Source organism: Camelus bactrianus, chromosome 16 (genome assembly GCF_048773025.1).
Source record: "Camelus bactrianus isolate YW-2024 breed Bactrian camel chromosome 16, ASM4877302v1, whole genome shotgun sequence".
Classification (NCBI taxonomy): domain Eukaryota; kingdom Metazoa; phylum Chordata; class Mammalia; order Artiodactyla; family Camelidae; genus Camelus; species Camelus bactrianus.
This window is the reverse complement of record NC_133554.1, coordinates 17,864,814-17,886,862: the sequence shown is the minus strand read 5'-3', so window position 1 is coordinate 17,886,862 and position 22,049 is coordinate 17,864,814. Positions and strand designations below refer to the sequence as shown.

General features: G+C 43.0%; 1 protein-coding gene and 1 long non-coding RNA gene across 2 annotated transcripts in view; one reads left to right on the top strand and one right to left on the bottom strand.

The window, feature by feature from the left end:
• Positions 1-3,256: 3,256 nt before the first annotated feature.
• Positions 3,257-4,078, bottom strand: SMIM36 (small integral membrane protein 36). Its single transcript, XM_074341884.1, has one exon. It carries the CDS (start codon positions 4,075-4,077, stop codon positions 3,802-3,804), a length of 276 nt encoding a protein of 91 aa, XP_074197985.1. The 5' UTR covers position 4,078; the 3' UTR covers positions 3,257-3,801.
• Positions 4,079-12,953: 8,875 nt separating this feature from the next.
• LOC123615663 (uncharacterized) overlaps positions 12,954-22,049 on the top strand; it is a 96,333-nt gene continuing 87,237 nt past the window's right edge. The window contains exon 1 of the long non-coding RNA XR_012499475.1: positions 12,954-13,282. This is a non-coding gene — a long non-coding RNA (uncharacterized LOC123615663). The remainder of the gene's footprint in view (positions 13,283-22,049) is intronic.

The following is a 22,049-nucleotide window of genomic DNA, read 5'->3' as shown; positions in this document are numbered from 1 at the left end:
AGAGCAGTCTCTGCCTCCAAGTGACCAGGCCCCCGACTTACTGTTACCCTGTCTGCTGGCATTATAGTAACAATGGCTTTCATTGTGTTGAAATCCTACCATACGCCAGATATGTTATGTCTATTATGCTAAACCTCACCAACATTAACATTATATTTCAGTTGGGGAAAAAGGCTTAGGAAGTTAAATGAGGCATAAAAGGCTCAGTGGTAGGTGGTGACAGTGGGGGATTAGAACTCGGCATTTCCGGTACAAAGCCCCATCTTAGTGCACTCCACTTGGTGTCTGGAATATCAGGAGATGATGTTCTGTTGGGGTGTGGGGGGCAGGTATAGCTCAGTGGTAGAGTGCATGCTTAGCATTACAAATAAATAAATCTTTTATTGTAAATAAACACACACACACACACACACACACACATACATACAGACCTACATACATACCTAATCACTCCCTCCCTCCTCTCAAAAGATAATGCTTTGGCCAAATCATCAACATTTATTTTTCCTCTGCTAGAAACTACAGTCATCTTATTCAGAGGAGAAAAATCTGAAAGACCATTAGATCATTTAACAGCTCTGTATTAAGCATCTCCCAGGGGCTGACATTCTAGCACAGGAAAGAGAGACAAGGAGGAACAAACGTGGGTTTGTTCCTGTCCTTAAGTGACTGTAAAAACCCTGAGAACTGAGTTCAGATCCTGTCTCCCCTGTGGGCTAGCTACTTGGCCTTGCACAAGCTCGAACGCCTCCCTGAGTCTCCAGTTCCTTGTCTCTAAACTGCACTGAATTGTGTCTGTCTCACAGGAGAGGGGGAGGATTAAATGAGATATGAGTGAAAAGGATCTGGCATGCAGCAGATTCCAGATAAACCTCTGTTCTCTCCCTCCCTTTTCCTTTGCCTTGAAAGTGTTTTGCTGCGTCCTTCCCACAGCAATCACCCGAATTAGGCCAAACCATTGCATTTGCTTTAATACGAATTGTGCACGATGGGACACTAATGTATTAAAAGTAGGTGGGATGAGGGAGTCCTAATCCCAAAAGGAAACAAAAATAAGGCCGTAGCATCTGAATGTTAAAGGAACTTCTTGGTTTTAGCTGGCATCCGCGCCACGGGATTTTAAGACATTAGTTACAGCTTCACGGCTGTGCAGCTGATAATTCCATGGGAAATTAACATTTTGTTTGAAAAATAAGAAATAAATGGAAAAGTTTTAAAATACAAAGAGGTATGAGATAATGCGGCAGAGAGGACTTAGGGGGACAAATAGGAAACAGAACAGGATCTTAGTTTCAGCTCTGAGGCCAAGTGCTTGTGGGAAAATCACTCTTGCTTCTGGGCTGGTTTCCTCATCGGTGAGATTCTTAAAGACACTTCTAGTTCTTATAAGATTCTAGTGCACCTGCTACACAGAAAGATTGTTTCAAATACTGAGGAGCTGGCTCTGGTTTGGAGAACGCAACTCCAAAGGAGCCACACACAAAATGAACGAGAGGATTGGAAACGCTTAATGCCCTTTATTCTAACATTCACCTTAGAGTCTTTTTAGTTTCTTTCTTTCCTTCTTTTTTCTCTCCTTTGGCTCTATTTCTGTTCCCTTATCTGTTGTCTGTTACTCTGTTTGGTTTTTTTGTTCTTTTCTTTCTCCTTCTTTCTCTTAGAATTAATCTCTGTTAATCTGTCCTTTTCAGTTGACCCCAATATTGCCATATTATTATTATTTGAATATAATATGAATGATATTATATGAATATCATATGAATGATTATTTCAAACTCTAAACTTTTAAATTAGATGAGCTGAACATATTATGTGTCTTGCTCTTAAAAAGCTACAGTTACAATGATCATTGTTACCATCACTTTTTCTTGTTGTCCACTGATTTTTTTTCCCTTCATTGATATATTTTGCCTCCATTGATTTATGTACATTCCCATAACAAGGAAAAGAATAAAGATTAGTTCAGGTGAAGTTCACACCAGGGAAAAGGCAGATTCTTAAAAGTTACCCATGAATTTATTGTATTTTCCCATTTATTTTATATTTTCACTATTTAAGTGGAGATGGCTTCTTGACCATAAAAAAAATTTCTCTGATAGATTTTCAATACAGTTTTCAAATCACATATTTAAAAGAACATATGATTTTCTGATAAAAGGTGAACAAAATTTAAAAACTATTAAAGATCTGAAAACAAATTACTAGGATTTGCTTTATTTTTGTTCTAGCTACTTTACAATCCAAAGGCAAAACCATGCCCACGGCTGAAGCTGGCAGGGAAGGCCGGGCTGTTCCCTCCTCTTCAGTTTTCTATAAGATAATTTAAACTTAATTGCTTACTTTTTCTTCACAGTTTTGGAAGCCATCAGTCTGTCACCATCAGTGAACGCTTTGTCATCCCTTCTGTCTCAGATGCCATCTCCTGTTCTACCCTTCAAACCCTCAACACAATTTTGTCCTAGGAAATAGCCCCTCATCTCTCAAGCCAAATCATCTCATCTTTGATGCCCACGTCTAAGGTGAAATTGACAATTTGGCATTATTCGAACGTTTCTTGCACCCCCTCTGCAGGCTGGGCTTTCCTATCCTTCATGGTCTGAGTCGTGCCTGCCTCCTCCTCTTCCTGCCAGGCAGCAAAGACCAGAGGGAGAGTCATGACATACTCCTTTCTCTGTATTTCCAACAGGGCCTGATTGGAAGAGGGATTTAGTAAATTATTAAGTGAGCATGTCGGTTGCCCTGAGCTCGGGGAAGGGAAGATTAATAAAAAACACACATATGCAATGGAGATACTAATTCAAAATTGTGGTGACAGATGAATGAGCAGGGAAACACATCTAATAAGGGGACAAGAAGAATGCAGGTAGTGCTGGGGGACTGAAACACGGACCCCTGGGACCGAAGTAAATTTTGCAAGGAGTCCTCAGTAATTTTGCACTGGACCAGGTCAGATTTGAGGACTGGAGATAAAACTGCGTGATGAGAGGTATGAAAGGGAATCAATGTTAATAATCCTAAGACTAACCTTCTGTGAATTAACTTGTTTAAATACCCCCAAACAGCCGGAGGTCCTACCACTAGCCCTGAGGCACAAAGAAATGGCTCTGGGCACTCAACCTAGTGAGTGGAGGAGGCAGGGTCTGAACCCAGGCTCCACACTTTGTCAGTTAAGCTCTGTGCTCTATGATGGCTGTGTTCACCACAGAGACTCACAGTGGGGAATAGAATGTGAGAGCTAGTATATATAGAAGTAATAATAATCTGAAGTCTGGAAAAACGCGATGGTTGCCTTGAAAAGAAGGGACTGACTAAGCATAGCGTAGGTTTGAGCTAGCCCCGTTCCTCATTACACACACACACACACACACAATTGCACCCCCTTCTATAAACCGTTACTCAAACGTCAGTCTTTCCTGGAAGCCTCAAGGGCGGCATCAGTAATATACATGTAACCAGCTTCACTAAACAATAGTATTGGCTGGTGGGTATAGCTCAGTGGTAGAGCAGGTGCTTAGCATGCATGAGGTCCTGGGTTCAATCCCCCATACCTCCACTTAAAAAAAAAAAAAAAAAAGTATTGCTGAGGTTTTGCATTTGGAGAATGTGACCAAAGCTAACCTTGGGCTTCTTATCTTAAACAGTTGCTTCTCCCACAAGGAGGATGAGGAGGAAGCAGGAAGGACGGCAGGGCTCCCACTTACCTAGCCAGCAGGACCCGTGCTCGGAGATACTTGGAGTTACGTGGGAGAATGGTTTGTCCAGGATGTCTAGTGTCCTCTCCCTAGTATCCTTCAGCCAGCCTCAAACCATTGTGCTTTTCTTCCCCAGTGGAGCAGGGTTCCCAAAATGAAGGCCCCTTGCCCAGAGGGGCCCGGGAGCGCTTTGCTGCATCACCACCAAGTGGACGGAGGGCTGGGCATCCAGGGTGCTCTCAGGGGCGTACTCCTTACTGGGGTCCTTGCCTCGGCAGTCATACAGCACGCAGGAGATGAGGAAAACCAGGAGCAAGATGACGTAGCTCGCAATGAGGATGATCAGGTTCAAGGTGACAGGGTCCATCTCCAAGTAAAACTCCATCACGTCGCTGACGGTTGGGAAGTGGGTCTAGAGAAAGGTGGTGGGGCCAGTTTGGGGGTTGCCTGGAGCAAACCCTCGTCCGTAGGAACAGCTACATTGGCTCGGGAATAAAAATACATTAATCCCCACTCTTCCGGGAGCCTCCCAGATTAAAGCTGCTTGGTTTAATAACTTAAGCTCTTGCTGTTAATACTACAGCCACCAAAGCACAGACGCTGTCTCTCATCAGTTCACCAATGCAGAGAGAGAAAGAGAGGGGTGGTTTTTGTGTTACCAAAGTGTGGTAGATAAGCAAGGGTTCCATATAATTCAGTGTCCAAACAGGCAGCTGTGGTGAGCAAAAGTCAGGGCTGTTAATAAGCACACTGGTAAAAGTTGGATTGTCCTGGAAAAATTGTGAAATATGGTCCCTGTTTATATAAGGGAGGTTGATTTTTTATTTTCTTTTTATTAAAGTATAGCTGATTTACAATATTATATTATTTTCAGGTATACAATGTAGTGATTCAATATTTTTAGAGATTCTATGGCATCTAAAGTTATTATAAAATATTGGCTGTATTCCCTGTACTATTCAATATATCCTTGCATCTTATTTATTTTATACATAGTAGTTTATACCTCTTAATCCCCTACCTCTATCCTGCCCTTCCATGCTTCCCTCTTTCCACAGGTAACCACTAGTTTATTCTCTATATCTGTCAGTCTGTTTCTGTTTATTTACATTTGTTCGTCTATTTTTTTTCGATTTCACACATAAGTGATATCAAACAGTATTTGTCTTTCTCTAACTTATTCCACTAAGCATAATACCCTCCAGGTCCATCCCTGTTGTTGCAAATGGCAAATTTCATTCTTTTTTATGGCTGACCTATATGTGTGTGTGTGTGTGTGTGTGTGTGTGTGTATCTCACGTCTTCTTTATCCAGTCACCTGCTGATGGACACTTATGCTGCTTCCATGTCTTGGCTATTGTAAATGGTGCTGCTGTGAACACTGGAGTGCATGTATCTTTCCAAATTAGTGTTTTTGTTTTCTTGGGATATATACCCAGGAGTGGAATTGTTGGATCATATGGTAGTTCTATTTTTAGTTTTTTGAGGAGCCTTTGTACTGTTTTCCATAGTGACTGCACCGGTTTACATTCCCACCAGCAGTGCACAAGGGTTCCCTCTTCTCCACATCCTCCCCAGTGCTCGTTGTCTGTGTTCTTTTTGATGATGACAATTCTGACAGGCTTGAGGTGAAGTCTCTTTGTGGTTTTTAATTTACTTTGTCCCCATGATTAGTGATGTTGAGCATCTTTTCATGTTTGGAAAAATATCTTCTTCTGTCCATTTTTTCATTTTTTTTTTTTTTGATATTGAGTTGTATGAGCTGTTTATATATTTTGGATATTAACCCCTTGTTAGTCACATCACTTGCAAATATTTTTTTCCCATTCAGTAGGTTGTCTTTTTGGTTTGTTGATGGTTTCTTTTGCTGTGCAAAAGCATTTAAGCTTAATTAGGTCCTATTTGTTTATTTTTGCTTTTGTTTCCTTTGCATATAAGCGAGGTTTAAATACCAAGTATCCATCTTTGGGGTGATTTGGTTCTTGGGAATGGATGTGTTTCTTTAATAAGAGGAACACACCCCGTGCATGACATGTTCACGCTTTCTGCCTTTGTTGGTTGCCTCATTCATTAATTCAAAAATACTTTTTGAGCATCTCCTGTCTTCTAAGCACTGTACTACACAATAATCATTTAGTCCAGCAGGGGAGATAGACATTGAACAAATAATTATAAGTCACTGTTTAAAAACAATGGGAATAAGTTTATAAAGGACAAGGAGAAGGTGATAGGTGAGCGTGTTCCAAGGTGGGTCAGAGAAAGCTTCCATGAGGAAGAGACATTTAACCTATGACCCGATGATAGGCAATATTTGGCCAGGTTAGGACAGGGAGGGAAGATTCCTCCAGCCACAGAGAATAGCATTCATGAAAGATCTGAGCAGAAAGAAGCCTGGAAAACTGGAGGAACTGAAAACAAGGGTAGCATGACTGTGGTTGGGGAGCAAAGTGCGGGGAAGCGGGGCAGGGGTCAGACTGCAAAGAGGTGTGCGGGTGCTGTTCAGGGCTTTGGAGCTGATGCTAGAGCAATGGGCGCAACTGGATGGATTAATGCAGGGGAGGAACTGGACCGATTTGCATTTTAAAGAGATCATCTGGACTGCTGTGTGGCTGCAGGAAAATAAGCAAATTGAAAAGGAGATCAGATAAAAATAGAGATATCTCTTGATTTATAATCATCCTCCCGCCCCCGTGGTGGCCTGTCCCAGTAGGCATGTGACCCAGGCGGTTCTGAGCAAAAGGCCCCACATTTGGTTTAATGCCCTGCTGTCTCCATTTTGAAATTTTAAATCTTTTTTTTTTTTTTTTGGATCTGGACTTACAAATGATAGATCTGACCTTGGTCTCCTATACGCATTTTTGGCCAAAAAGGACCACTTCTCCAAGAGCTAATGGGACTTTTTCGCCACTCCATGTTCGAGGCCAAAGGTTCCCAGAGGTCTGCTGGTTTCTCATCATTATTAGCTTTAATGACCTAGCAGCTTCCCGTCCAGTCCTTTATGCCCAGCTTCCCTGGGAACTTGAGGGTTCAGTGTGGCTGTAGAAGGAGTTCCTATTGATTTCTCCAGATAAAATAGTCCCTGATTCTGTGGTCCTGGACTTACCTGTGGAATTACAGCCAAGAAGGTGAATTGTTCTCAAACACTGCAGGTGTCGATCCAGCCCCATTGGAATCAACTGGGCTTCTTGGGAATACAGATTCCCAGATCAACCCCAGATCTATTGAATTAGAATCTTTAGGGCTGGAGTCTGTGAATCTGCATCAGTAAAAATCTTCATGGATAATTTTGACATGCAACCAGGAGGGAGAATCGTGGCGTGGCCATAGAAGTATGAAAGAAGGATGCGTAGACAACGGGTCATCAGAGCAGTGAGTGGCCACTAAGAGATGTCATAGGAGGCATTCGACACAGACATCACACCGTCTGAGGTTCTGAGTCCAACAAGCTCAGCCCATTCATTTTTTTTCTAGAGAAAGTCCTTTTCCTGGTGGCTATTCACATTTACCAAGCTCGTAAGAGACAGATGTTTAAAACAGAACACCAGTTTATTAAGTTACAGTGAAAAAAACAACCGTCACAAGGTCCAGAGGGCTTGTGCTGGGATGACCAAAGTTTCTCGGCGAGCCCAGAATCTCAGACCGTGGAGTTGTCTGGTGCGTCTGTAAGTCACGTTGGTGCTCCCAGATCACAATAAGGCTTTAAGAGGCAGCATAAGGTACCAGGAGGCTACTTTCTTTTGCCCGCTCTGCACTCCACATTCCTGACTTCTGAAGCAAACTGATGTCTGCACAGCACAGACAGTACTCGGGGGAGTTCTCTGATGACTTTAACCAAATGATACAAACACTTGCTGAAGCTGACTCTGAAATGAGGACTACATAAGGGTTAGTCCACATTTAACTGAGGTGAAACGTACGCAGCAGCTCAGCTGGACCGAGTGGAGTTTCCGCGTCGGCTTCAGGGTTCTCTGTGCGGCGGTGATGAGCCGTGATCATGGTGGTTGATCCGGTCTGGTCACCTCTCTTCTTGTTTTGTCTCAGTTCTGCTGACTCCCCTGTGATGTCCCAGAGTATCTCGTTCAAGGCTATTGTCCTTGGTTCAGGATCTTATTTCTATCTGCAGAGACTATTTTTGTCCTTGTATCTACCCGTGCTCAAAGGTCACTTCAAATCCAGCCTTGTGGAGGCTTTGCTTCCTTCCAGTGTGTTTGGTGAAACACTGGCTACCTGTTTTGTGAAATTAACCCCAGAGGTGGCTGCCTTCTTCAACCTGCAGCCCAGCATCACCAAAAGCCTCTTTAAAGACATTTTCTCTTCTGCCATCTAGTGGCCAAAGCAGAGACTGCTAAATAAAGAAAACGGCAATGGCCAAGCTGGGAGGCTCTTTCTAACTAGCAGGAGAGGGTGGAAGTAACAACAAGCCATGTTGCAGAGCAACCCATTGAGGTATTCAGGACATTGTGATTCCTTCATTCATTTACAAACGTGTTCTGCCTTGTCCACTTACCATATGGCAAGCTGCTATGCGCTTTGGAGCTTCATGGTGTGATAAACACCGAATGGCACTGCGTGCCCAGAGCTAGGGAGCGAGCACCCATGAGGAGGGGAGGCATCCGCTGTATCTTAAGCAAGATGAGACGGAAGCTCAGAGAGGCAATGGAACTCTCATAGGCTCATTCACTCTCCCTTTCTCCCTCTCACCCTGCCACCTCTCTGTTCTCAGATATCAGATAGTCCCTGGACTCTCTGTGTGTACACACTTACTCACAGCACAGTCCCTTTTGTTTGCTGACCTGGGACATCACCTAATGATGCCAGATAGGTATGTGTTCCATGTAAATGCATTTCTAGGCAACTGGAGTTTGTTTGTTTCTTTAAAAAAAATTGGTGGGGAGAAGTGATTAGATTGATTGATTGATTGATTTTAATGGAGGTACTGGGGAATAAACACAGGACCTCCTGCATGCTGAGAACGCGCTCTGCCACTGAGCTATACCTTTCCCCCTGGAGTTTATTTCTTAAAACACCAAAGTGTGCTTGGATTTTTACCTCTTCTGGATAAGAGTTTATCTCTGCTATGACACAGTGCCTCACTTCCTCAACAAAATGCAACTTCCCCGAAAGTCTTAGTGTAGCTTTCATTTTCAATAACTTGAGAGGTGAAACTGCCACAAACTTACCAAGGAGTCACTGGAAGTTTATTTTACCATTGAGGACATTGAGGTTCAGGGAAGTGATTTGCTTCGAGCCAAGCAGGTGGTAAATGACAGAAATCAGACTGTAAGCCAAGTTTTGAGTTCTAATCTAGTGCATTTTCACTGGAGCCACTGACTAGATAGAGAGGAAGATGAAAGAACTCTGGATGTAACAGATGCTAGAAACATGAGAATGGTAATCATCATTAAAAAATGCTAACCATCTATATTTTCAAAAGTCCCCTTGACCTAAAAATTTGCACTAAGAGAGCATAACTCTACTTCCAACCCACCGCCCCTCTCAACTTTTGTCAGAAACTAGCCAGTGGCTCTTCTGGGAGCTTCTGGAAAAAACCTACCACACACTATCACAGACAACTGCAAGATACATTTTTCTATCTGTACTAAGTTGAGTGAGTCTCCTTCCAAATTCATATCGTCTTAGAAATTCAGACTGTGACCTTATTTGGAAATAGGGTTTTCACCCATCTAACTGGTTAAGATGAAGTCCTCCTGGGTAAGGATGGGCCTTAAATCCAATGACTGGAGTCCTCATGAGAAGGTCATATGAAGACACGGAGACACACAAGAGGAGAAGGCCAGGTGAAGATGGGGACAGAGACTGGGGTGAGGCAGCTACAAGCCAAGCCACTCCGAGGATTTCTGGCAAACACCGGAAACCAGGAGAGGGGCGTGGGTGGGACGGATTCTCCCTCAGAGCTTCGGAAGGAACCAAGCCTCATGACATCTTGATTTCAGACTTCTAGGCTCCACAACAGTGAGGGAGTACATTTCTGTTGCTTTGAAGTAACCCTGTTTGTGGCACTTCGTTACAGCGGTAGTAGGAAATCAGTACACCTGCTCTCTAAGGCTTGCATAAAACCAGGCATGGCTTGGGGCAAAGTGGGAGATAAGCAGAGGTCTACTTCGGATACATCCCCTCCTCCTCTCTTTTGGTATGTGCCCTTCTAGCTCTGGTTTTGGTTCCTGGCTCCTTCTGCTCAGGTAGGGAGGTTCCATGGAGAGAAATGCCTGAGTTGAAAGAAAATTCCTGTACACAACATTTGCTTCCATAAAAAATTAAACACAAGGCCTTCAGTTTAAAATAGCAACTGGGATCACAGAGAACTATATACAATATCTTATAATAACCTTTAATGAAGAAGAATATGAAAATGAATATATGTATATATATATGCATAACTGGGACATTATACTGTACACCAGAAATGGACACATTGTAACTGACTATACTTCAATAAAAAATAAATAAATGAGATAAAATAGCAACTGGCTGGCAGCTCCTAACGTAGCCTTGTATATCTCCCCAGTAAAAGTCCTTGAAAGACACAGAAGAATACAAAGACCTACAAAAGAAATAAAGAGCGTGTAGCAGGGAGTGATACTTTAAAGCTGCTAAGGCATTGCTTCTCCCCTCTTCCCTCACCCATTTCTCTTCCCCTTCATTGTCCAAGATTTCTAAATGTCGTGAGTCTCAGGAGAGATGCATCCTGGTCAAGTCAAATTCATCATTCTTGAGCCCCTTTGTGGACTTCTGTAAATGTATACTGAAGTCCATTGACTTAGAGCCAGGCATTGTGCAGAGAGCAAAGACCATCTTTAAAATGATAGAATATTGGCTTTGTGTACCAAGAGACTTATGAACATAGAATTTACAGCACAGGCCAAAATACAGGAGAAAGTGATGGATGTGAGCAACTTTCCTACCTACGGGAGTAGGAGTTGAGACGGGGATTCTGATGGGAGGTAACCAGAGCTCAGATGTCGATGTGCCCTTGGTGGGGGGCCCTGCCCTTCCCCCACACCATCTATTGGTGGAGAGACTGTAGAATGGCCCAGACTGGCACTCCAAAGTAGAAAGCTTTGGGATTTGATTCCAGATGGTATGTCTCTGGGAGATTGTCAGATTCTTGCAGAGCCCTCAGCCCAGATATGACACTGAGTGGCAGCGTGCTGGAATAGCAGAGAACAATTTCCGAGAAATGTGGCTAACTGGACAAGCTGTCTTACAACTGCAGGCAATATCAAGATGGCCTAAGGAAAATAGCCAAGAGTTTCCAAGACTCCAAAGTGGGATTAAGGTGGAAGAGTTGAGAGATGTCCGATTGAAAAGGGGTTATAGTTCAAGCAAGGGCACAGAGTGAGCAGATCTGACAGCTGTGGGACTGGAGGTCCGGGCACGAGCAGTGATGTGGCTGGTGCAGAGTCCGACACCCAAGAGCAGACAGAACAAGCCCCACGGCAATAGGGGACATTGAAAACAAATGAAAATATGTAGACTGCATATTCCTTCCCCAAAGCTGGGACAGTACCTAAGACCCCTGGAACTTAGATGACCCCCAGAGAGAAGGTGGTAGGGAGAAAGGGATAAGGGAGAATCCAGAACTTGAATAAATATTTGCTTTCCAAAGATGGAGCTTTAAACAAGAAGTAGCCGAGTTACTTTTTTTGGGCAAAGTTGAATTTTCACCATTGGCAGATGTGGGGACTTCTGAACTAATTCATTTTACTAACAGAGAAATGAAGGAAAATGAGTTTTGTATATTTGAGTCGTGGCTGTGAGTTATAGATGTATTCAAATAAGACTGAAAGACAACCTAACACCAGAATTTGAGTGACTGTCGACTCTCATTCAAGCTGAATTTAGCAGTATTTAAACAGCCCTCACTGCAGGGCATAATCAGGACGTGCATTATGAAAAATAGAGAATGTTTAGGGATAGTTGGACATTTCTCGGACCAACCCCACCATCTATCCCTGCATCATAGACCCAGGACACGTGGAACCTTCTCACTCTCCTCCCATTCTGAGCATCTTTAATCCAAGAGAAGTGAGTAGGGAAGGAGGGGGTGGAGGTGGTGCTGGCACCTTACATCATGGGCAGCTATTCTTCACAAGTTAGAGACAAGGGTGGTCAGTGTGATGTTTTGACATATGTTATATATCAATTATACCTCAATGAAGCTGGGAAAAAGAAAAGAAAAGAAAAACTTTTTATTTTTTTTTAAGGGAGCAAAAAGATAAGAGGCACTTTGAGAGAAGTCACAATGGGCAGGAGAAAATTCCATCTCTGTAACAACCCTGTACTAGATTAAGGCGGGGTCAGATCACAGGGATGGGTAAGCTACACTAGAGTCTGGATTTTCTTCTCTTTGCTGTAGGAAGCCATCGGAGAGATGTAATAGAGTGACAGCGATCACATTTAATCTTGGAGAAACTCTCTGTGATTGATCTTCAGAGAGTGAGGCATAGAGAGACGCGAGTGGGAGAAGAGGGATTGGGAAGGGCAGCAGTGTCGTAGCTGAGATACGGTCGTGACATGGACCAAAATATTGATGATGATGTGACGAAGAGGCTCGGGTTTGAGAAATATCTGCTGCACTTGCTGAGGACTGGATCTAAGTGATGCAAGAAACAGGATTTTGGCCTGAGCAACTCGGTTGAAGCGGGTACCACCTATGGGGTTACCACTTAGGGACATGCACATGGCTGGTTTGGGGGTGGATCAGGAGTTCTCCTCTGGATTAGTTAAATCTGAGATGCTGAAGGAGATAGCTGAATATCTGAGTGTGGATCTTAGTGGGAAGATCAGTGTTGCACATACAGATTTTGGAGTTGCAAATATACAGGTAGTATTCACAGTCATGGAACTGGGTAAGATGACACTGGGAGAAAGGGTAGGCAGGGAAGAGAAGAAGGTTCAGGACAGGGTCCAGAGTATTTCAACATCTAGAGATTCAGCCGAGAGGAAGGAGCACTCTTCAGTTTCAGCAGATGAAACTGAAGAGTGGCCAGTGAGGTAAGAGGTTAAGAGGCAAGTCAGGGAAGCATGGTCTCAGGGAACCTCTGGGGGAAGTGGGTGTAGAAAAGGAAGTAGCCAACTGGGTTAGAAGCTGCTAAGTGATTGGGTAATGAGAATAGGAAATCGGCCATTGGTTCTGAGATCTTGATAAAAACTGAAGGAATTTTTCTTGGTTGGGGGGAGGTTAGGGGAGGGAGGGGTGGCATGAGAAATGAGACCCCAAAAAAGAAAGTTGAGCAAAGAGTAGAAGGTAAGAAAGAAGAGGCAGCGAGTAAAGGGTATTTCAAGGAGCTCGGCTGTGACGGATTACAGAGCAGTGGGAGTCGCTGGAGGCCAGTGTGGGAGGGAAAGACTGGTGCTTTTCCTTAAATTTGTTTTAGATGAGTGATAATAACACATGCATGTGAGCCAATGGGAGCACTCCAGTTGTGAAAGGGCAGTTGATAATACAAGAGAAAAGGGGAGATTACAGGGGCAAGTTCTTTGAGCAAGATGGGGTCCAGTGTAAACCTGGAAGAACAGGTCCCAGCTGGGAGCTGGGGTAATTCCTCCATCATGTCAGAGAAGAAAAGGTGAGTTCTGAGTGGCTTTAGTAGTAGTGATGCAGGAAAATGGATGTGGTGCATGAGGAGGGCTGTGTCTCAAGTCTCGGCTGAGCCCTTGGGATGGGCCCCACCAAGTGTGGGTCCTTAGCTTCACACAGGAAAGAATTCAAGTGCGAGCCACTGTTGAGTAAAGGTGGATTTATTTAGAGAGATACATACTGCATAGAGTGTAAGGAAAGAGAAAGGCAAGGAAAGGGTTGTGGGAGTTGAGTGCTCAGGTTAAAGTAAAAGTAGGCACACACTCCATAGACAGAGTGTGGGCCGTCTCCCAAGAGAAGAGAGTGGAAAAGGCCACTAGGTGTGGTGTTGTCAGTTTTTATGGTCTCAGTAGCTTCATATGCTTACAGGTGGGACCATTCCAACTACCCTGGGGTTGAGATTCCCAGGAAATGGGCCACCGCCCATTCTTTGGCCTTTTGCAGTAATCCTTGGGACTGTCATGGCACCTGCATGCGTGTCATTTATCACGCCGTTACAATGAGCATATAATGAAGCTCAAGGTCTACTGGAAGTCAAACCTCTTAATCCTCAAGGCCAACTAGGAGTTGAATCTTCCACCATTTTGGTGTTAAATTACTGTCATTCCTTTGGCTGTGCCCTGCTCCCTTCCATCCTGTCTCAGTAGGAAGGTGAGGTTAGCTTTGTCTGATTCCTGAGTTTTGTTTTGTTTTGTTTTTCACTCGGGAATATGTCAAAGTCTGTAGCAGAGACTGGGTGAGGGATAAGTGTGGTCTGTTGAAAACAAGAGGTTGTGAAATATTTGGAGAAAGAGAAAACAACTGTCCTGGAGAAGCAGCAGGAGTGCTGGCAGTGCTGAGGTGAGACTCATCATCACAAATTTAAAGTGAGACAGTTAGCTCAGAATTGGCAGACAGTTTGGGTAAGCAGATTGGAGGCTTAATCTGGTAAATAAAATAGAAGGTAGGACCAGGAAGGGTGTTATGGAGGAAGATGATTCTAATACTAGATCAAAGCTTCTAAGCTGGAGGGAAATGAGGGCAGAAAAAGGGTGGAGTAGTGATCAATGGTAGGGTCAGGGCAGTGGTGGTCCCTGTGTGGTCCACAGAGGGTTGGAGCAGAGAATTGAGTCCATGCGCTGGGAGGGTAGGAGGTGGTGCGTGGAGAGGACCTTGACTGATGGAGATTTTGGAGGGTGTATAGTTATTGGTGATGACAAGATTCAGGGAAAGCCATGAGAATATGGATGACCCAAGTGATGTGAGGGGCACATCCTCTCAACCGAGTAGTAAAACATTTTCAGGGGCGAGGACTGTTGAAATTGCCAAGAGTAAGAGTGAAGAAGAGAATGAAGCCAGCGGAGCACTAAAGCCCTTGATGAGCAAGGGGTGGTCAGGAGGTGCCCAGATGATAAAAGGAAGAGGTGTCTGGTGGTCAAGTCTGATGGATACAGGGGAAAAATCTTTTTAGAAGTAGCGATGCAGGATAACAAATCACCTACTTAAAGTGCAGCCTTGAAGTATATGTAGTTGTATTAGTTTCCTGCGCTTCTGAAACAAATTAATACAAACCTTGTGTTTGAAACAACAGAAATTTATTCTCTTATGGTTCTGGATATCAGAAGTCCAAAGCCAGTATTACTGAGCCAAAATCCAGGTGTTGGCAAGGCAGCACTCCCTCCAGAGATTCTGTAGGAGAATCTGCTCCTTGTCTCTTTCATCTTTTGGAGACTCCTGGCAATCCTTGGCTTGTGGGCACATCATTCCAACCTTCAAAGTGAGAATCTTCAAATCTCTCTCTCTGCTCTGTCTTCACATTACCTTCTCCTCTGTATATGTATTAAGTCTACTTTTGCTTCACTCTGAGCAGGATGCATTTGATTGCATTTTGAACCCACTCAGATAATCTAGGATAATCTTTGCATCTCAGGATCCTGAATTTAATGGCATCTGCAAGAATTGCTGTGTAAGGTGACATTCACAGGTTCCAGAGATTGGAATGTGGATCTCTTCTTGAGAGGTCATTTTTCAACCTGCCACATGGAGTATGGGGGAAAAAAATCAGCTTTTGTTTGAGAAAGGTGGTGGGGAACCAGTGTCTTCAGAGACAGATAGTCATTTTTCAATAAAAGTAATACTAGTTAGTAATAATAACTGTAATAATTTTTACTAAGTAAAAATTTACTAATCAATTTACTTAGTAAAAATTATCTTGAGTTAAAATCTCTGACTGTATGAACAAAAATCAGGGAAGAAGAAGGTGACAAGAACGATGCTAAATTCTTCATCTTAAGTAAGAGAACCTCAAGTTACAACTTCTTAACTTCAGCAATCAGAAAACAATTTTGTAGCTTGCTTTTGGAAGTATTGACAAGAACTCTTAGGCAAAAGTAATTGCACCAGGCTAGTCACCCACTTTGAGGGAGAGCAAATTTTATCACTTTCCTGGTCTGCCTTCCTGTCTTCTGCTCTCTTTTCCTTTTCTGGTTAGAAATGCTTCACATGCATGATGACAGTCTGTATTTCTTTATCTGAATATCATACCATCTGGAGGCATTCTGCATCCCTTTTGGCTTTGGACTTTTTATAACCTGTGATCAGGGTATAGATGGTTAAAGATGCCTGCTTTATCCAGTTTCCCATGTAAGGATTTATGTAAGGTTCGTGTTCATCTTTTTTGATGTGTAGATTGGATTTGGGAGGATGTGCATGGATTTAAGTTGTATACTTGGCTCCAAGATACAAGGAATGCTCAGAGGTAACTGGAACTTTGGCAGGATGCCAAAAGCAACCTAGAGGGAGTTATAAGCACCAGATGGAATAACAGAAAATCTTGGTGGTTCTGCAATCAAAACATATCAAGAATCTAAACCTTTCTTACTACCTTCACTGCTTTTACTTTTGTCAAGCCACTGTTACCTCCCAGCTTGACAAATGCAACCAGCCAGCCTGCTCACCGCTCCCTACTCCCCACACCCATCCTGAGATGCAGAAGATTATCCTGGATTCTCTGAGTGGATATGCAATTAGATGTATCCTAAGAGTGAGGCAAAAAGAGATTCAAGACATGTACAAAGGAGAAGGCAATGTGAAGATCGAGCAGAGAGAGATCTGAAGATGCTCGCTTTGAATACTGAAGTGACATGACCACAAGACAACACAACCTGTTCTCAACACAACCACCGGTGTGAGACTTTAAGAATGCAAATCAGATCGTGCCACTCCTTTGCAAAAAACCTTCTAATGACTTCTTATTTCACTCCAGCAAAAGTCAACATCCTTACAATGACAGTGAAGCACTGCCCAGGGGGCCTGACCCACCCCTCCTCTCATTTCCAAGCACTTCCCCCTCCTTTGTTCTGCTCTGGCCATGGTGGTGTTCCTAAGCCACTCCCACCTCCGGTCGTCCCACCCCACGTTCTGTTGGCCTGAACTGCTTTTTCTCCCATTATCTGCATGGCTTGTTTCCTCCAGTCGTCGCTAAGATGTGACCTTAGGAAGGGGGCTTGCCATGACCACCCTTAGAAAACAGTCACCCTCGCTGCCCAGGGCGCTCCCTTCTTCCTTCCTCTTCCTTCTTCTTCTTCATAGCTCCTGTTCACACCTGACACATTCCAAGTGCCAACACGTATTTTGTCAGACGTATATGGCGCCCCCACTGGAAAGCATGTGCCACAAGGGCAGACAATTTGTTCCGTGTATGGCTGGATCCTGGCATAACTGCCCAGAACATGGCCCGCTGGGGGCACTAGGGACGTATCGGGATGGATGAATGAGTGAGTCATTCACAAGTACACCTCTTGCCTTTCTTGGTAAAGTCTCAAACTGTCCATTACGATGTAAGGGTCATGAAGAGAGACTTCCTTGACAGGGGACTGGAGAAAATAATATAATGAGGAGAAAGGTCCTAGCTTGGGGTTGTGGGTTGGATTGATTGTGTTCCCCCCAAATTCAGGTGATGAGGCTATAACCCCCAGAACCTCAGAATATGACTGTATCAGGAGACAAGTTCCTTAAAAGGGGGATTAAATGAAAATGAGGCCATTAGGGTGGGCCCTAAGACAGTATGACGGTTGTCCTTATAAGAGTGGAAGCTTGGACACACAGGGAGACGCCAGGGATGTGTACACAGAAGAAAGGCCGTGTGAGAACCCAGGAAGAAAGGGACCATCTATAAGCCAAGGAGAGAAGCCTCAGGTGCAACCAAACCTGCCAAGACCTCGGTCTTGAACTTCTGGTCTCCTGAATCGTGAGAAAAAAATTTCCTTTGTTTAAGTCCTCCAGTCTGTGGTATTTTATTATGGCAGCCCTAGTGAATGACTCCACCTAGCTCCAGGGAAAAGTGACCATTTGGTTCGGCTTGGAAATGCCTGTGTGTCCTTGTATCTATGAAGCCAAACGGGGAACATGAGCTCATTGAAGGTTTCTACAGTTCTAGCCATTCAGAGAGTTCTTTGTTACTAAGAGAGAGAGATGTTCTACTAGGAGCAGTTGTGTAAGGCTAGATTGACTTTATTTATTTATCTATTTTTATTTATTTATTTTTTAACATTTTTTATTGATTTATAATCATTTTACAATGTTGTATCAAATTCCAGTGTAGAGCACAATTTTTCAGTTATACATGAACATATATATATTCATTGTCACATTTTTTTCTCTGTGAGCTACCATAAGATCTTGCATATATTTCCCTGTGCTATACAGTATAATCTTGTTTATCTATTCTACAATTTTGAAATCCCAGTCTATCCCTTCCCACCCTCCGCCCCCTTGACAACCACAAGTTTGTATTCTATGTCTATGAGTCTATTTCTGTTTTGTATTTATGCTTTGTTTGTTTTTTTTTTAGATTCCACATATGAGTGATCTCATATGGTATTTTTCTTTCTCTTTCTGGCTTACTTCACTTAGAATGACATTCTCCAGGAGCATCCATGTTGCTGCAAATGGCGTTATGTTGTTGGTTTTTATGGCTGAGTAGTATTCCATTGTATAAATATACCACATCTTCTTGATCCAGTCATCCGTTGATGGACATTTAGGCTGTCTCCATGTCTTGGCTATTGTAAATAGTGCTGCTATGAACATTGGGGTGCAGGTGTCACCCTGAAGTAGGGTTCCTTCTGGATATATGCCCAGGAGCAGGATTCCTGGGTCATATGGTAAGTCTATTCCTAGTCTTTTGAGGAATCTCCATACTGTTTTCCACAGTGGCTGCACCAAACTGCATTCCCACCAGCAGTGAAGGAGGGTTCCCCTTTCTCCACAAGGCTAGGTTGACTTTAATACTTCTATCCTGAAGTCATGAAGGATCCACTGAGAGGCAGACCACCGCCACCACTGTCCTCAATACTGTCACTCATACTGACTGAGGGTCTGCCACGGGCCAGGTTCTCTTCTAACAGCTTTGAGTGCACAGAGCCATCCAATCCCCGTGATCGCTCCACAAGGGGTTATCACTTCATTTTATAGATGAGAAAACTGAGGCACAGAGAGGTGGAGAAAGTTGCCCAAGGTCATATGTTTTAAGGGACAGAGCCAAGGTTTGAAACAGGCAGTGGCTCTGAAGCCTGGGCTCTTAACTCTTGCCCTTCACCTCCTTTTATATATCCTTCCCTGTCTGCAAAAGGCTTTTTTCTGCACATTTAGATTGGCTAGTCAATTGCCTACAAAGGCAAGCTCTTAGCTTAGCTTTCTATTAGCACCAACCTACCTTTCTAGCTTTATTTTTTATTATTCACATACTTATAGAAAAATTTAATCATCCCTTGTCTCTTAACTTTTCCTTGCTCCCCGCCCCTTCCCCCAGGTCCTTGCTTTCTTGATCTTTGCTTTTTTTTTTTTTTTTTTTAAAGGTCATTCTAGTTTCCATAGTGCCTTCTGTCCGAATTCTTACCTACATTATCCTTATCTAGAATCTACTCTTTTTTTTTCTTTTTTTAATTGAACTACAGGCAATTACAATGTGTCAATTTCTGGTATACAGCACCATGTCCCAGTCATGCATATATACATATATATCCATTTTCATGTTCTTTTTTATTAAAGGTTATTATAAGACATTGAACATAGTTCCCTGTGCTACACAGAAGAATATTTTTTAAAAATCTATTTTTATGTATAGTGGCTAACATTTGCAAATCTCAAAACTCTCAGATTTATCCCTTCCCACCCCCTTTCCCCAGGAATCATAAGATTGTTTAGTCTGTTTCTGTTTTGTAGATGAGTTCATAGTATCCTTTTTTTTTTTAGATTCCACATATGAGTGACATAATATGTCATTTTTCTTTCTCTTTCTGGCTTACTTCACTTAGAATGATGATCTCCAGGTTCATCTGTGTTGCAGCAAATGGCATTATTTCATTCTTTTTTTATGACTGAGTAGTATTCCATTGTATAAATATACCACAACTTCTTTATCCAGTCATCTGTCGATGGACATTTAGGTTGCTTCTGTGTCTCTTGGCTATTGTATATAGTGCCACTATGAGCATTGGGGTGCATGTATCTTTTCAAATTAGAGTTCCCTCCAGTTATATGCCCAGGAGTGGGATCGCAGGATCATATAGTAAGTCTATTTTTAGTTTTTTAAGGAATCTGAATACTGTTTTCCATAACGGCTGCACCAGACTACATTCCCACCAGCACTGTAGAAGGGTTCCCTTTAGAATCTACTCTTGAAGACCAAATCCAAATCCTACCTCCCTCGTAAGGTCTTACATTAACTCTCACCTCTGAAAATTTCATTGCACGTACTACTAATTTGGGGATAATCATGCACTTTTTAATGAAAATTCTTCTATTGATGGCTCAATAGTCTGTATAAATATTCTCGAAGCATAACTTTTTACCAGTTTTTTGTCCCATCTTCAAAACAGATTTAATTCATTGAGGGCAGGAATAAAATACCTTCTGCATATGATATGTTGAACATAATGAAAATAGAGATATATTGATCTGCTTTGATTTGGAAAGAGTCAAGATAGAAGAAGGAAGCAATAAATATAGTCATTCTGATTACTAGCTAGCACCACGCTGAGTGCACTATTTAAATTAGCTCATTTATCCCTTACAGTGTATAAGTGCTGTCTGTAAGTACTATCATTATCACCATTTTATAGATGAGGGAACAGAAGCTTAGACGTACTGTGTAGTTTGTCCTAGGTGACACAACTTGCAAATGTTGTTGCTAGCAGTTAGAAATGTTGTGATGGGCTAACATGAGGGATTTACAATCAGGAGGGATTTGAATAGAGTGTGTCATCAGAAGGGAGAACATGAAACGACCTCCAAAGTTCTGGTAGCCATAGCCTAGAATTTTGTTGTTCCCCAAGATCTGTGTTCCTCTTGGGGACACAGCTAAACCGCCACAGTTAGGTGTGGTTTATGCCTGAGCTCTGGCCAGTGGGACGTGAGCACAAAGGATGGAATTGTCTTGTCTCTTCCAGAAGGGGACACAGGTGGAGATAATGATGTGGCCCTGAAGGATGGCAGAGCCACAATATGGAAGGAACCTGGGCCCTGGATCACCATGCAGAGTGCTGCCTGTTGGGCACGAACACCACCATGAGACAGTTCCATAAGCAAGAAAAGAGCTTACTGGAGGGGGGCTACTTGTTACTCCCGCCTAGTTTAACTAACTGTTATACTCTAGTAATTGTCAAGACATCTGTCAAGGGAGTGAGGGTGCTCTCAAACCATCCCGGTACTGAATAAAATATCTGTTGTGGAGTAAAGCTGAGCTTAAAACATCTCTCACTCAGCAATCAGCAGCCACTATTTCACATATGGTGGGGGTGATAATAGTAGTGTTTGTTCAGTCAACTGTGGCCTCTGATCCGTTGTTCTGTGAGACAGTTTTAAGTAAAATGAAGCAAACTGGAGAATAATACCTTTCAAAGTTATGAGGAATAGACATTTCCCATCCGCCCCTAAACTGGGAACTCCCTGGTCCACGCACATCAGGTTCTCAGGCTTCTGAACTGAAATGGTCCATACCACAGCAAATACTTTATAGAACAATAAAGAATTTGTAAAGCGCCATAAAAAGCCAAATGACAGTACTTTTTGTTATCTTAGTCAGTAGTTTAAACATAAAAACTTCTGAAAATATTTTGAATATTGATACAATTAACTCTGGTTGAAGTCTTGGAAGGAGCTTGAGATTTTTCTGTCCACCCTCCCCTTGTCATTCCTTCTTTCTTTACTTTTTATCAGTTGACATATTTATTGAACCTCTGGCCGGAGGCCAGATTCGGGCTTGGCCTGGTCTCTTTCCTCAGGGCGGGCGGCTGCAGTCTCCCTCACTGACAGTAGAGGGCACCAGAGGACCACAACCGCGCCTAAATCAGGTCTGCGGTCCCATCTTCCTTCCCATCTGGTTTTTGGATGATAATGGAGTTTTCTCATTTTCCACTTCTTTATACCACTGTGACATTTTTTTTGGCAACAGCTGAGAAAATTAACTGATTTCTCCCACATGACCGCTCATAGTTTGCACCAACCTTCCTTCTCTCTGCTCTTCTCACTCTTGTCCGTTTCCAGATGTTTTTTGCTCCGTAATGCACTTGCTAGATGGTCCGTGGGGAGTGTCCAAACCCCAGGACACCACAAGTTTCAGAGACCCCCTCCTGCCTCTCCTCAGCTGGGGGGGGGGGCTCACGTAAGCTCACTGTGTGGAAAGCCTGATGAAATCATTTGGAAAGAAGATATATCCTCTGAATCCCATAATACACTCAACAAGCATCTTTTGGTTGATGTGTGGTTTGGCAGAT

Excerpts from the sequence above, each read along its gene's own strand:
- SMIM36 (XM_074341884.1), bottom strand. The coding sequence starts at position 4,077 with ATGGAGTTTTACTTGGAGATGGACCCTGTCACCTTGAACCTGATCATC.